Below are 15,323 nucleotides of genomic sequence, written 5' to 3'. Positions count from 1 at the left end.
AAAACTTTCATAACACTAATGAGACGCGATTACGTGATTATATCGGTAAAATTTTATTGAAATTATTATATATTATATATGTGCAACATGTTTATTGCAGACCTATATTTAGTAAAAGCTTAATATACAATATGAATAGTAATACCGTCTTAAGCGTATATGTAGTGAGACGTATTAATATTGTGGATGATTGCCAGTTTAAATATTTTTGTGCTTGGAGTTAGGTTTCTACAAAATATATATTTGTGTTAAATATCTTGCAACCTCTGTATATTTTCAGAATCGTTAAAAATTTTACCAATATAATCTGATAGTTGGGTGTCATTACAGCGCTAATGGAATTTTAATATGTTTCGTATAGTACACGTAATATGATCATAAAAAGCACACCCGTTGTATGTATCTGCTAAATGTACACCTATTTGAAGATGGAAAAAACACAAAGGTGGGTTATTAAGGTGGGATATTTGTAGACGTTCAACAGGAACTTTTGAATTCTAGCTTTCCTGAAGTTCAACAGGAATTTTTAAATTATAGGTTTCCTGAAGGTGAATTACATATAACAGTTTTGAGTTTATTTTCGCGGATGAATTTTTAATTATTTCAAAGTTTTATCGCGTGCTAACTGAATTAGGAGGACGCTACTGTGGACGAAAACTATGCAAAGATCGGTTGTATTCATGCACTATAATAAAGTTAATTAAATTGCAGTGTGATTTGTTATTATATTTAGTTTTAAAAGTCAGTTTTTTCCTTGCATCCTTTTTAATTTTTTTCTGTTATTACAATTTCATAAATTTCTAGAATAAGCGGAATGCGCGCGTTGATTGGTCGATTAAATAGATAAGGAAGATGGTCGACGAGTAGTTCTACTAGAGGGAAATTTGAACGCATTTTTAAGAAAGGAAGACAGGAAATAATTAAAGGACGAAGAAGGGTAAACATATCGACTTAAAATAATCAAAACTCATAGATGAGGACTGGACATATATGTGATGAGTAGAAACGGCGACATTATGGAAATATCCTCCTACAGTAATTTCCTTACTGTAGCTGGAAACACGCGGCAGAAAAGCATAACACAGGACGAATTCATCTTGGAAGACACTAGGAATAACATATTTTATATTATTGACTAAATGAATTAACTATTTATTATAACAGCGATAAATATTGTAGACCGATAAATTTACCGCTAAACGGTCTGCATTCCATTTAAATACATTTTTGAATAACGAATAGTTTGGGAGATAATTACGTGTGAACCTTCAAATCGAACACCCTGTACATGTATGTAGCTTACTTCTTGAGTTATGGATGATTAAAGAAAATGTCCAAAGTGTTTACCTCGTTACTTTAGTGAATGTTATTAACTGAATATGTACTTAAGCACATACGTTGTAACTCTGAAGCATGACTTGATCTTTTCTAAAGTTTACAAAATAATACGAATCCAAAATTAAATATATGAGCTATATCTGGAATATCTCCGCTTGTGCGCACATTCAGCAAAAAAAAAAAAGAAGATAAAGTGCAGAAAAGACACATTAACGCTTTAGATTATATGAACTTTAGTCGGGTGAGATAGCTTCCAACTGCAAGCACATTTAACCACATATTTCTCTTCGTTTATTAATTGCTCCGCCTTTTATAATTGATACATTTGTTGAAATATAATAGTAGTTTATTGTATTTTTTTATTTTTAGTTTATTTAGACGAATAAAGAACATACGGGTCCAGCTTTACAAGTGATCAATATTTACAAGATGCAAAAGTTGATGTTCATAATCTTTCTTCTCTTTCGTATCGGTGGTAAGTCAGTATTTAAATGTTATCGAAGATAATGTAATTTTACTAAAAACTATGCTAATAACTGTTTTCGAGAAAATATACTTGAAAAGAAGTAAACATTTTACAAAATTATTTTGTATTTTCGATGTTATTCAACAATCGTACACATAGATATGTATGTACACGATGTTTTTATACATTAAAAATTCAAAACGTATGTTTCTTAAGAATAAAGAAATATAAATCTTGCTTTCTCAGACGGAAACGAAAATTGCCCTCAGATTATCGGACGGAGCGAGTGGGCTGATGTAGACGCAAAAAGCATAAATTATTTAATTATTCCCATACCATATGTTATTATTCATCATACAGTTACCGCAGAATGTGATACTAGAAGTACATGTATTGCTCAAGCCGAGAACATTCGATCTTATCACATGGATAGTAATGGATGGGATGATATAGGATACTCTTAAGTATCATTTTAAATACACTACTTACACCACATAACATGATCATATAAGATCTGTAGTTTAAATGTAGAAAAAATAAATGACAATGAACTTTAAATAATTCAAAAAAGAATTTTAATCCGCTCACTTTAATCTCTCATTAACTAGATTTCGGTTTTCAATATTTTACAACGATTCTAAAGAAATTTGTATTCTTTATTTATTATTTTTATATTTATAGAGTGCAACTGACAATTGTATGAAACAATAAGCGTTTTATTCTACCGTTTGTTATTTAATATTTTTACACGATAGGTTTCTAATCGGTGGAGATGGGAATATATATGAGGGCCGCGGCTGGAATCGTGAAGGAGCTCATACCATTGGATATAATAAAAAGTCTGTCGCAATTGGTTTCATCGGAAATTTTCAAGGTATTCACATTTTCTTTCTTTTGTGATTATATGTATTATACATTTGTATTTTTATATTATAATTATTTTATGTTAAATGCAATATCCTTTTTTACTCAGAAAAGGCCGCAAGTGATAAAATGCTGAATGCTGCGCATAAATTAATTCATTGTGGCAAATCAGAAGGAATACTTAGAGCAGATGTTCGTGTAATCGGCGCTAAACAAGTTACAGCCACTAAGAGTCCTGGATCACAACTTCAGAAACAGATTAGAAATTGGCCTGAATGGGTTTCTACTCCGTAACCGCAGAACATAAATGTTTGAATGTAGTATTTGTCTAGCAATAACAATGTTATACGAATAATATGATTAACAGGGAAAATGTTGATTTGGATAATATATTTAGCATCTTTTATTTTATATTCGTTTGTTAAACGAGTCGATGCACCACATAAAATTGAAGACATATTTTTTTATATCCTTAATTATATTAGCCTTAGAAAATACTTAGTACATTAATATAAGATAATAAAATGTTGCTATTAATACTAATAAAATGATGAGATTCATTAATATTTTAATACTTAACTATATTCTTTCTTTCATTTGCTTTTGACGTAGTATCGAAGGGAAAAATTGTTTGTATTCCTATCTCGTCTCTGTCTCTTCGAATATTTTCAATAATCGATATTAGATTCATACTAGATATTAGAATCGTCAAATGCCGAATTTGTATCTGCCGTGATTTATTCTCAAAGTGAACGATGCAATTTGTCGATTTAAGGTATGATATCGAAAAGTCCTGCCCTTATTCCCAAAACATCGTTTTAGCAATTAAACATACATAGAATATGTTCGGACGAAGAACATTTTATCGTAAAATACGAATGTAATTACAATCCTGTTTATTCTACTGTATTCGTATGATTAGAATGACTCGATGTAAACAACAGGTCACACCTTCAATAACTATATCGTAATAAGACAACGTTTCATATCCTGTAATTAAAAAACGCATTCTTAGCTGCATGCTTACTTATCAATATTTCCTTATGACTTTGTAAACAAAGTATTTAAAGACAAACTGCGTATAATATGTAATTTATTTTTCCTTATATTAGTTTCCTACTGTTTACCAGAAAAATTTCTCAGAACATATCACGATCGATCTAATTTATTCATATTACGCGTACTTCTCGTTATTAAAATAACAATACGATTCATTAACAATGTACACCATGTACACCGAAGTTCTCTCTCACTTAGAACCAAAGAATATCTCCGATTTCACACGTACTACAAAACTTAACACCACGGTGTACTTATTACTGCCCTTAAAATGTTACTACCTTAGGGCATAATCTATTTGTATCACACAGAACATATTCGAAAGATACTACTTCCCTGCAAAATAATATTAAAATAATATATAATATATAAAAATTTGTTATAACAGATAAACAAAGTTTATCGTTTGTCTCTTTATTTATCTAAAGACATAGTAAAATAAAGATGACTTTACACACCGGTGCTATTATTTTAAGGAATAGGTATAGAAGATATAGAAGATATCAAATAGTGGACAAATAATTTACTACACAAAGATACAAAGACGAAGAATACCAATTAACTAGAAGAATATCAAATAATCGCAGCTTCTTTAGACTGCAAATCTCCTTCTAATGCTTTCAGTAACTTTTTATTGCACAAAGTTATTTTATATAATAAGAAAATTAAAATGCTGTCCAGAAAATTTTGGTGTAAACTGTTAAAAAAGGTGATTCGACATTTTTCAATCGTACTTATACAATGTTTACCTTATTCTTCGCAATCTTGTGTGTCATCTCAATCCTTCTTCGCAACTGTTTGTGCTAGCAAAGACATATATAAAGCCGATCCTGGCCGATCTGATCTCAGTTCTCAAAATGTTGCGACCAGTGCATTTGGTGAGTACTGAATTCAGTGTGTTTACTGAGATTTTATTTTAAAAAATCTTTGACGTTCTTTCTGTTTATATTTCAAGAAATCACATTATTATTTTCCATGAAACGAACGATATCTAAAAATTATTATTCTTTTTCTTAATAATATACCGTATTACTGTTCCGTCATATAAATAAAGAATAAAGGATGTCTTTCGTATATAGATCTTACTTGTCTCAATGATGGTTTTGGTATCCTGTTTGGAGGAGCCTTTAAAACCTGCTACTATGGAGGTTGAATCTTCTTTGAATAATGTCAAGGACTTGAATGCTGATGCAACTGCTTATGAGTAAGTAAAAATAATTTACGATATCAAACAATTGACGAGTTGATTTAAAAACTATTTATCATTGAAAAATAAGCACTTTCTATCATACACGATGATAAAAGTAACGGAATATAATCCATGTTTCCTAACTTTCTGCTGGACGCTTTCTGTTTTCATTGCGGAATGGACTTTATGATAAATTAAACTAATAAACGATATTATTTCATGTTTCTTTTGGATATCTCGAAAGAAAAATAATTATTTTATTATTACGTCTAATTTAATACTGATTAATGTGTTAAAAACATTTTTTTTTTTTTTGGCAGATTATCGCAAGTCTAAAAAATCGAAGCATCCAACGTTTAGATACCTTAAAATCGTATTAACTATATCTGGGTTCCAATGCCAAAGTGTAAACTTAAATCACGCTTTTCAATCTTTAGTATAGAACAAATCACAGTTGCAAAGCCTTGTAACTGAAATCATTAGAGATATATACGTAATTTTTTGAACGCAGATAAAATGTTTATCATTTTATTGTTTAAAAGTGAATCCGTGTACTGGGCATTGTTGTATTTTGAAATATAAATAGACCGTTTTTCTCGCAACAAGATATGGATCTAATATCGTTTTTACGCTATTATATTAAAAACTAATTTTTAGAATGAGAAAATTGTTTACCTTCGAAAAGAGTGAAAAATCTAATATAAGTAACATGTAAAATGTCATTTTTTTTTTTTTTTTTTTTTTTTTTTTTTTTTTTTTTTTTTTTTTTTTTTTTTTAAGTGAACTTTAATACACTCTGGCTTTGAGGTGCAGATATGAAATAATCTTTGAAAGTCAAGTTAAGAATAACATTATTTCCAAAGTAGTTTGTTCGTCCCTTTATTAACGAATTATTTATAAAGAACTTTTTATTCCCGAATTTAATAACATTTTTATTAATGTTTTTAAGCTCTGATAGACAGCATTATGGACATGGATGGAATGGTGGTGGCGGTGGACACGGAGGTGGTGGCGGTGGACACGGAGGTGGTGGAAATGGACATGGAGGTGGTTGGGGTGGACATGGAGGTGGTTGGGAAGGAAGGGGCGGTTGATGATGATGCAAGCAGAAAGAACAGTATCCAGTGAAACATTACTGAAATATCGAATTATTGTAACATTTGTCACTTCACTTTTTCCATGATTATAATTTCTACAATATCTAATCCTTTAAAAAATAAATGTTATTTCCAATATATGTGTAACTTATATTTCGCTCGTATCACTACATGATACATCTCGAATTACATTAACATTATTAGTTGTTTGTTTCGTCACTTTGTATCGACTAAGAGATCACTAGCAACTGGTATATGGTAAATACGGCGGGGAGGTGGGGAGGCCATAGAAGATGGAAAAGATAAAAGAGCATAAAATATAATTAATTAAGTGACATTACTTTATTTCAAGATATTATCTTCAAATAATTATTACAGTAGATTTTTTAAATAATCAAGTGACTTTTCGTTGAATTACTTTGTCATTTGACTATCAAATGAAATGATTTTTTATTTTACTTGATACTCTCTATTTGAATAAATGTTTCTTGAAATAAATTTAATGTATGAAAGACAAGGGGAACATAAACACAAATTACACAAGCATTCTGCTCTGCGTGTTTCTTTGTTTCTCATATGCAAATTTTTACAACATTACGATTGAAATATTTTTTAAACTAATGATTGTTCAACCCAAGTACCTCGACACATTTTTACGGAGAAAGACAAAATGCATCGAATAGTGCATCGAATAAAACAATGTATAGTTTCATTTAGAAAAATAGAGGTTAACTTGTAATCTCTGGAATGTATTCACTTACGGTAAAGACAGGTGCACCGCGTGATGCATCACTCGAAACCATTTAATTTCTCGTAATGAAATTTTTCTCAACATTATACATACATATATCCCGTATCTTCCTTTCTTTCTTTCTTCCCCGGTATTTAAACAGCCCCGGACCTCGGATTCGAATTTCTACATTTCCGCTATGTTTCCGACCACAGTGGCGGATCCAGAAGGTGATCCCCCCTACCGTCCCTCCCCAAAGAGTAAGGAAACATAAAAATATTATGTCACATTCTACCGTCCCTCCCCAAAGAGTAAGAAAACATAAAAATATTATGTCACATTCTGAAAAACTTGTTAAGTATATAATTAATGTGAATTGAATTATTTAGGCTGATAGTATCAGATAGAAATATTAAAATATAAATTACAAGCAAATTTTAAATCTTGTAAAAGAAGGTTCAAAAATGCTCTTACACCTTTCAATCCCCTCCCCCTCCCCAGGCAATGCTCCTTGATCCCCACTATCTGCTCAAGATTACGCATTGCCTCTAGAATATAAACAATTCCTTGTACGGCTCCTCAAAGGTATACATATGTTCATTCTTTCTTTCAGTAGTGCATTTATTGTAAATTTTCTAATATTTAAACAAATACAAAATATAGATGAATTAAGTTGCTTTGTACAATGCAAGCCAATATTAACGAGGAAACAAAATTACAATATACAAAATTGAGCAAAATTTATTAGTTTCTTTTAATGGAACAATTATTTACTTTATACAAAATTCTTATATATGTATTTATATATATATATATATAATACGATATATATACGATATATATATATATAATACGATAAACGTATACGAGACAATACATTATTTATAGTAGTACACAATATTAATTATGGAATGAAATAGAACACTCATGGTTTCAAATTTAGTTTGACTACCTCTTGACGTATAACAGAAATCAGTTCTTGATTTATCAAAAATATAAATCTCAGACCTGCAATCTAAAAAAAAAGAAAAAAAAAGAACATTGAAAGTATTATATGTCTTGTAGAAAGTGTATTAGTAAGAGTAAAATGTTCTCTTTTATAATATAATAAATTCTCTTAGTATAATAAAACTAAACTAATTTAGTACCTCAATTACACTATTGTTATTAAGCTTCATTTTATTTCCTGCAAGAATGGGCCTGCTGTCTACAAAAATTGGTCGTTTTCCCTCTGAAGAAAGAAAGAAATCTCCATTATTTCTTAGCCGAATAGTTCCTTGTCTTCTTGATATTTTCCAGGCTGGTCCTTCTAATGTTAAATCTACATCCACATTGTGGTCTTTTGTTGAACGACCCACAGTAATCTAATCAAAGAGTTAAGAGTTTAAATACGAAATCAATTAAAATAATACAAGATAAGTTTAAGTGGAAATTTCCTACGATATAGTTTAAAAAATTCATTTTATCCTTTCTAAAAATTACCTCTCGTGATCTCATTAAATATCTAACAAGCCTTCCCCTAAGTATCGCTAAAGTTTGATTATCAAAATCTGGTGGATTTACTCCTGTTACGCTATCAACTAGAACCTGCCATCTACACAATTCATTTTCTAACACTTTTATTTCTCTTTTATTTCTCCTATCTGCTGCAATAAGTTCCGCATCTACTAACTCATCTTTCTGTTCCATTAATTCTGTATCATTGATCATTTCTTCTGCATCAGAAAAATTAAGAACGTGTTCACCCCGTGGTAAACTTTGTACAGTTTGGTCAGGAAGAAGATGATATTGTTTCATTAACTGCCAATGAGCTAATAAAGCTTTTGCAGTTCGGGCAGAATAAAATGTATGAGCATTTGCTTCAAGAAGTTCTTGAAAAACTTCTACCGTTGGTTGAGTAATCTAAACAGATATAAAAAGTTTTCTTATTATGTAAAAAATATATGTATAAGAAACTAAAGCCAAAGGTATTTTATATTTTAAATTTATTAATATAGCTTAAAAAATATTTTATTAAATTATAACATTTAATTACCGATTTTATTGTACCCAGAAGATCTTCCTCTGCTTTACTGTATAAAGTTCTTGCTTGCACACTAGCAATTAATTCTGGATGTAAATTACGCATAGCTTGTACTGCTACTCTTGAAACAGCACTGTCGTATAACAAAGCGTACCATCTTTGTTGTATTTCTTGCAATGTAAAACGGCAAGAAAATTTTGTACCTCTGTGAACCTATTGGACATCAATGAGTTCTATGTATTACTACTATATTATTATTTTTAAAAAATATGAAAAATGAATGATACTAACAATACCTTAACATACTTAGTAAAACAGTAAAATATTTATTGTATTTCTTTAATTTTAGCATTATAAAGTTAATTTCAAGCAATTAGATCTTTGTATTAAATGCTTGCAATAAAAAAAAAAAAAGAGAAAATAAATACCATTCTTAAATCATTTGTCTGTTGCACACCAGTGATTAATGCTAAGTCATCTGTTGGTTTCCATCTTCCTAGATCTTTTGTTGCATTTACTGAATGTGAATGATTTTTATTCTTCTTATTTTTTCGTCCTGGAGCATTCGACGCTCCTGGTCTACTTGTTCGTCTGTTACATCTATCAGATTGAGAAACATTGGTAGAAACCTGAATAGGACTTGGTGCATTTTGTTGTGGAACAGCAGACTCTATTGGGGTAGTAGAAATTGAGACAGTTCTAGATCTGGAGGCAGACTTTGTACTTGTAGCTGGAGGTTGTAAGTTGAATGTTGTTTCAACAAGCTCGTCATCAAATTTTCTACGCTTTATTGTACGTGAAGAACTAAAAGTATAATACAAATGATATAGTTGAGATATATATAAGCATTATTAATCTGTATTTAATTAATTTAATTAATTTTTTCGGTATTACATTATATTTGAGTATTATATTATATTATATTATATATTGAGTATTATATTATATTGATTATTTTTAATCTTACTTATTATATGTCATCTTTATTGACAACTTCCTTTGTATAAAGTACATAAAAAGTAATCAAACAAGTAATTCTTATATTGTATGCTTCTTCCTAATTATATTTGCTTATACAATTAATATTGTACGTAAGATATGATTTTAAATTAAGTATGACTTCAATAAAGCTTTGTGCCTACAGTTGTTTGCATTTATATATGTACTTACACAAATGTATTTGTTTGTCCATCTTAACAAGCAAAATAAAATCTTATAGAAATTTTAAATGTACAAAAAAGTTTTTCTATTTATAAATGAAGGGATAGATTATAAGTTTGTAATAACTTAATCATCTCATAACTCATAAATAAATAAAAATAAATTTAACAGTTCTTTTATTTGTAAATGGATATAATAAATGTTCAAACAATGTTAAAGTCATATAATATCACGATATCCATGTGAACACAAATTTATTGAGAATTAATGTTATTTTACAGTTGCATTAACAACAATTGCAATAAAATGGTTGATTGATTTTGAAAGATAATTGCTTTTATTCGTTTGTATTTTACAGTCTTACGTGCAAACTTATTTCACTTTTAATTTTAAAAACTAATAGCCACAAACATGTTTTATTAATAATGTTTCTTCTCGTTTCACTTCACCTCATATATATATGAATTGCATTTTCTAGCACTGGTCAATTTATAAGGATACTATATCAAAACTGCCTTCATATATATAAATATTTCATTTTAAATAATTCATGCAAATGTTTGTTCTATTTCTCTAAATGTTTTCTTAAGTTATGTTATTATATACGTTTTATGAAGAATTAAACAAATTTAATTGAAGTTATAATTTACTCACTAGAATTTACTTTTTAATATAAAATATTATCTAATTAGTATTAGATTAAATGTTTTGTCATAAAAATGTATCAATAGAGTTAATAGTAATCTATTATGAACTGCATTAATGAAAGAATTAACATTTATAAAAATATATAAATTGTCTTCTCTACTAGTATTAATATTTATAATATTTACAAAATCAATTTTAGTTTGGACATTATTAATAACTTAATTAACACAACAACAATTAACAAAAAGTTAATTAACACAAACTTGTATAATATTCTCATTTGATTGTATTAAAATAAAAACAATTATTCATTCATATTTTTCATAAAATAATATTACGTCATGTAATTATGTGGTACAATTAAAGAATTAAGCTGCCTTTAGATGTATAGTATACAATATATGAACATAGAATCGTTTAAATCTGTAAATACATCTATAAGTGAAAAGTTAATATGCACCTTCTACGTTTTGTTGACAATGGATCCAAATTTGGAGATTCAATAGATATATTTAAAAATCCATCAGTATTATGGGAAAATCCATGATTTACATTTGAAGGAGTTGGAACATCCATAATTTGATAGGTTATGTTATTGTAAACAACTAATTATTGATATACATAAGTGAATTGTGTCATTGTACGGTGAATAATAAAACTTTCGCGATATATTAATAAGTACTAGTTATGAACTAGTTTCATTAATGTCTACTGTTCATTTAAATAACTAAAATGTTTTATACGTCACGTATTCTTCGTATTTATGTTCCAACCACGATTTAACAGAAGAATCAACCGTGGAAACAACTTTGATAGATATCATGTCAGTAGTGTTGCCAATATACGCAAAAAAATAGAACTATAGAATATGATAATACTTCGTTGCTTTTAGCAGATCTTTATTATATTTAAAAAAAAAATTGTTCTGCAATATTTTTACTCAAATACTTTTACTTAAATACTTATGAACTGTCTAGTTCTTTGTTTAAAGGCATCATACAAATATTTTAATTCGAAATGAAATTTAAAGCTGAAAGAAATATATTCACAAAATTTATGTTGATACTATTAGCAAATTGATATTAATTAACTAATATGTAAATCTAATCATTAAAAGCATTTGTTTAATTAGACTATATTATTATAATTTTACAAGGTTTATCACTTACATAATGTCAAAAAATGTATATTATAATTACATGTAGAAGTATTTAAATTGCTAATTAAGAATAATATATATATATATATATAAAGAAATCGATAATATTAATAACACTAAATTAAAATTGTAAATCGAATAACTAAGGATTGAAATAATTAAGCTTCGTTGACACTATTTCCCTATAAAATCAGTTTTTCTGAAATTATAGTTTGTCAAATTATTTTTGAAATTCACTATACAGCTGGATTATAAAATGGTCTGTTACTTCAATAATTACGATCTCGTACCTATTAGAACGTAGTTACATAAAAAATTATTATAATTATAATTATAATAAATTTACTTACTTTTGAAGTCAAACAATCACTTATAAATTCTACTTACTTTTTCTATTTTATTGTTTCTCATGCTAAATAATTACTTTAATATCATTAAAATTTAGTTATAGATTGAATCATATATAAATTAAATATTTATACAATATAAGATAGAATTACGCAATTTGATTTTCTACACACGTTTAAAACATTTTATATGAAATAATTACAGAAATTAAAGCAAAAGAAGTTCAATCTTATTATAATAATTAAATTCACTTAGTACAAATGTTTTCGCATATGTGTGTGTACGTATCTTTGAAGCTTGAGAAATGACAAAATACACATTTTTAAAAGATATATACTTTTATCATCAAGGACAAAACTATTTAGTATATTTTGTAGAGTCATATAGATTTTCATATTAACAAACTATGATATTGAGAAACACATATACTCATATTATTTATTATATCAAATTGATATTTCCAATACCGATCGAAGTCCGTTGCTAATATTTAATTACAAATGAAACAACATTAGTTTTTGTCTACAATATTCTCATGATCAAATCCCCTTTTCCTATGTGAACGTTTTGTAAATATGTGTCAAGCAATCATTTAAAATGGTTTCTATTAAAAAAAAAAAACATTCGGAAATATTTTGGTTTATGCAGTCATTTTTAATTAAATTTTTTTTATAAAAAGTAATCAGCCTGAGGCTTTTTACTAGGTATTCCTCGACTTTCCTGTGGTGCTGCTTCAAATATTGTGAATTCTCGCTGAAGGTGTTCATTTAATTCTAATATTGCAGCAACATTACCACATCTATCAAAAAAATATTATATTAAAAATATCAATTTATAAAAAAGATCAAAGATGTAATCTCTTTATATCCTTAAAATATTCATTTACCTATAGCAGTAATTAGGTGCTGACCAAACAGTCAAAACAGTCTCATTAAAGTGCCATTTATATCCTTCCATAACTAATTGATGTGCTCTACAAATCATCTCAATATCATTTGCAGAATTAAACTGTGCTACAACATCACTTCCGAAAAGGTAACCAGCTCCACGTGGTGAAACTCCCCAACCTTGAGTATCTTCAGGATCTGACCAAAGTAAATCACACATTGGACCATCATGTGGCACCTATAAGAAGTTTATAAATATATATTTTATTACATTGTATTTTATACCATAAAATTTTATCTAATATATATAAATAGTTCAATATTTTTTATACGAATTTAAACATAGTTCCTACTTCTTGTTTTCTATCTATAGTCCTTATTTGATCAAGTGTTTGAATGCTTGGAGATAATCCACCATGAACACAAAATATTTTTCCATCAATGATAGCGGAAAGAGATAAATAATCAAATATTTCAGTACAATATCGCCAAACTGTAATGCTGCCATATTTGCGTAAACATTCATCATAAAAACCATAAACTTGTGTAATCTGTCGAGATTCATGATTTCCTCTTATTAATGTAATCCTATCAGGATAACGAACCTGTAAGTATGTTCACATCCATAGTTGTCATTACAGAGGTAATAATTCATTTCCTCAATGTAATTTTCAAAGTTAATAATTTTATTGATCATCATATTAATTTCTTATATCTTTAAGGCATTATATCGTTATAAAAATTTTTATAGTTACTTTTAATGCCAAAAGTAGAAGGAATGTTTCAACACTATAAAACCCTCTGTCAACAAAGTCTCCCATAAATAGATAATTTGTCTCTGGAACATCACCCCCAACTTTAAATAATTCTTTCAAGTCATAAAATTGACCATGAATATCCCCACATACCTGAAAATAAATCATGCCTTTTATAAACTATGATTATAATAATGCTTTACATTTATTGTAATAAAAACATACAGTAACTGGAGAGTCCACTCTTTGTACGTTACTCTCTTCAATAAGAATTTCACGTGCCTTGGCACAAAGAGCTTTAACCTCTGCCTCTTTGATGATTTCACATTTTTTTAGTTGTTCTATTTGCCGATCCAAATCACTGGAATCAGCCATTTTATAAAATAGTGACCTTCACTGAAAACAATACCAAAAATCTTTCTATTCCTTTTAATACAGAAGTTACTTAACAATATAATAAACCCACATAATCGATTTATAATTATATATTATGAACAGTATAAGTTTATGTGAAATTATTAAAATTATCTGTTATTTACTGTATGATATACTTTCTTTGATATATATAATTTGAACTATTACTGAACATCTCTATTTTAAAAATGTTGTATAAATATGAAACAAAGACTTAAAACAATGCTTAAATAGTGTCATATATGTAATCAATGTGTTATAAAACCATTAATAAATAACAAACTTGATAAGTAAAGTAATACAATATGATTTATAATTTCATACTTATAAAGTTATTAGAGCATATATGATAAGACTATAAAGAAACTTTTTGCTACATAGTCCTTAATCAAAAAACTCCATAATACATAACAATGTAAAAAAAATAATACATCATCTAGCATTAAACATTTCTTTGATAATGAAGAGGTCAATGCTTTAGAACAGCTGGAATTCTATGCTGAATGTAGCAGGTATTACATTGTTTAAAAATGGATATAATACGTTCCTTCTACAAATGTTTATGGAATTATTAACCGAATTATTTTTTAAATTTGTATAACAGTTACACTTTTATAAATATACATTTACAAACAGTTGCATATACTGCAAATGTACAATCTAATCAATTACGATTGTGTGTAAAAATTTTTCTTATCTCAACGTAATAGATAAAAAGTTAATAAGAAAATATATGCAATAAACAAAGTATGCAAATAAATAATGTATATAAAAGAAACGATAAACGTACCTGATCGTATAAAGGGAGCGAGGTTTGCTTCGCCTAATAAATAAAACGCATTTAAACAATGCACGTGCAATTAAAATTCTTTGCGGTTATTTCATAAGAGTTAAAACATTAATAAGTGATTAGAAACAATCCAAAAGTTCATTTCAACAAATATCAAACATTACGATATAACTGACATTCAACATAGATTAAAGTAAACCGAGGAAAGAAATTTGAACAAATTTGTTGTTTCTATTCTAGATTTTATTCTATAGTGATATCGTTTGTTTAGCCGATTCGACGTGATGAGAATTCTCCTTTAGTTTGTATCTAGTAACTCAAAAAACTTTGGAAAATACATATGTATATTTAAATTCAAATTTCCCTAGATTCAAACGACTGCAATATATTTCTCA

The 15,323-nt window shown here is 28.0% G+C and overlaps 4 protein-coding genes and 1 long non-coding RNA gene across 7 annotated transcripts; 2 read left to right on the top strand and 3 right to left on the bottom strand.

Moving 5' to 3' along the window:
• Positions 1-176: 176 nt before the first annotated feature.
• Positions 177-3,079, top strand: LOC126875201 (peptidoglycan-recognition protein 2-like). Of its 3 annotated transcripts, XM_050637986.1 has the most exons (6): positions 177-458; positions 538-1,290; positions 1,708-1,813; positions 2,051-2,264; positions 2,560-2,678; positions 2,778-3,079. In XM_050637986.1, the coding sequence occupies exons 3-6, from the start codon at positions 1,768-1,770 to the stop codon at positions 2,960-2,962; spliced, it is 564 nt and encodes a 187-aa protein (XP_050493943.1). In that variant the 5' UTR covers positions 177-458; positions 538-1,290; positions 1,708-1,767; the 3' UTR covers positions 2,963-3,079. The 3 variants fall into 3 exon arrangements, with proteins under 3 accessions (XP_050493943.1, XP_050493944.1, XP_050493942.1); XM_050637987.1 differs by lacking the exons at positions 177-458; positions 538-1,290 and adding an exon at positions 1,301-1,579; XM_050637985.1 differs by lacking the exons at positions 177-458; positions 538-1,290 and having other exon boundaries at positions 1,301-1,813.
• LOC126875216 (uncharacterized) lies at positions 3,068-4,621 on the bottom strand. The gene is made up of 2 exons (XR_007693278.1): positions 4,477-4,621; positions 3,068-4,063 (listed from the first exon to the last, which is right to left on the bottom strand). It is a non-coding gene; the product is annotated as an uncharacterized LOC126875216 (long non-coding RNA).
• LOC126875209 (uncharacterized) lies at positions 4,530-6,151 on the top strand. Its single transcript, XM_050638014.1, has 3 exons — positions 4,530-4,605; positions 4,807-4,931; positions 5,866-6,151. Exons 1-3 carry the CDS (start codon positions 4,585-4,587, stop codon positions 6,008-6,010), a joined length of 291 nt encoding a protein of 96 aa, XP_050493971.1. The 5' UTR covers positions 4,530-4,584; the 3' UTR covers positions 6,011-6,151.
• Positions 6,152-7,466: 1,315 nt separating this feature from the next.
• LOC126875172 (microspherule protein 1) lies at positions 7,467-11,535 on the bottom strand. The gene is made up of 6 exons (XM_050637911.1): positions 11,036-11,535; positions 9,195-9,570; positions 8,779-8,979; positions 8,226-8,645; positions 7,892-8,107; positions 7,467-7,758 (listed from the first exon to the last, which is right to left on the bottom strand). Exons 1-6 carry the CDS (start codon positions 11,149-11,151, stop codon positions 7,669-7,671), a joined length of 1,419 nt encoding a protein of 472 aa, XP_050493868.1. The 5' UTR covers positions 11,152-11,535; the 3' UTR covers positions 7,467-7,668.
• Positions 11,536-12,289: 754 nt separating this feature from the next.
• LOC126875188 (serine/threonine-protein phosphatase 4 catalytic subunit) lies at positions 12,290-15,161 on the bottom strand. The gene is made up of 6 exons (XM_050637954.1): positions 14,929-15,161; positions 13,950-14,120; positions 13,725-13,877; positions 13,323-13,574; positions 12,969-13,207; positions 12,290-12,881 (listed from the first exon to the last, which is right to left on the bottom strand). The coding sequence occupies exons 2-6, from the start codon at positions 14,097-14,099 to the stop codon at positions 12,752-12,754; spliced, it is 924 nt and encodes a 307-aa protein (XP_050493911.1). The 5' UTR covers positions 14,100-14,120; positions 14,929-15,161; the 3' UTR covers positions 12,290-12,751.
• Between the last annotated feature and the right edge of the window lie 162 nt (positions 15,162-15,323).

This window comes from Bombus huntii, chromosome 17 (assembly GCF_024542735.1).
Source record: "Bombus huntii isolate Logan2020A chromosome 17, iyBomHunt1.1, whole genome shotgun sequence".
Classification (NCBI taxonomy): Eukaryota; Metazoa; Arthropoda; class Insecta; order Hymenoptera; family Apidae; genus Bombus; species Bombus huntii.
The sequence above is the reverse complement of the archived record's forward strand: the minus strand, read 5'-3'. Positions and strand labels throughout refer to the sequence as shown.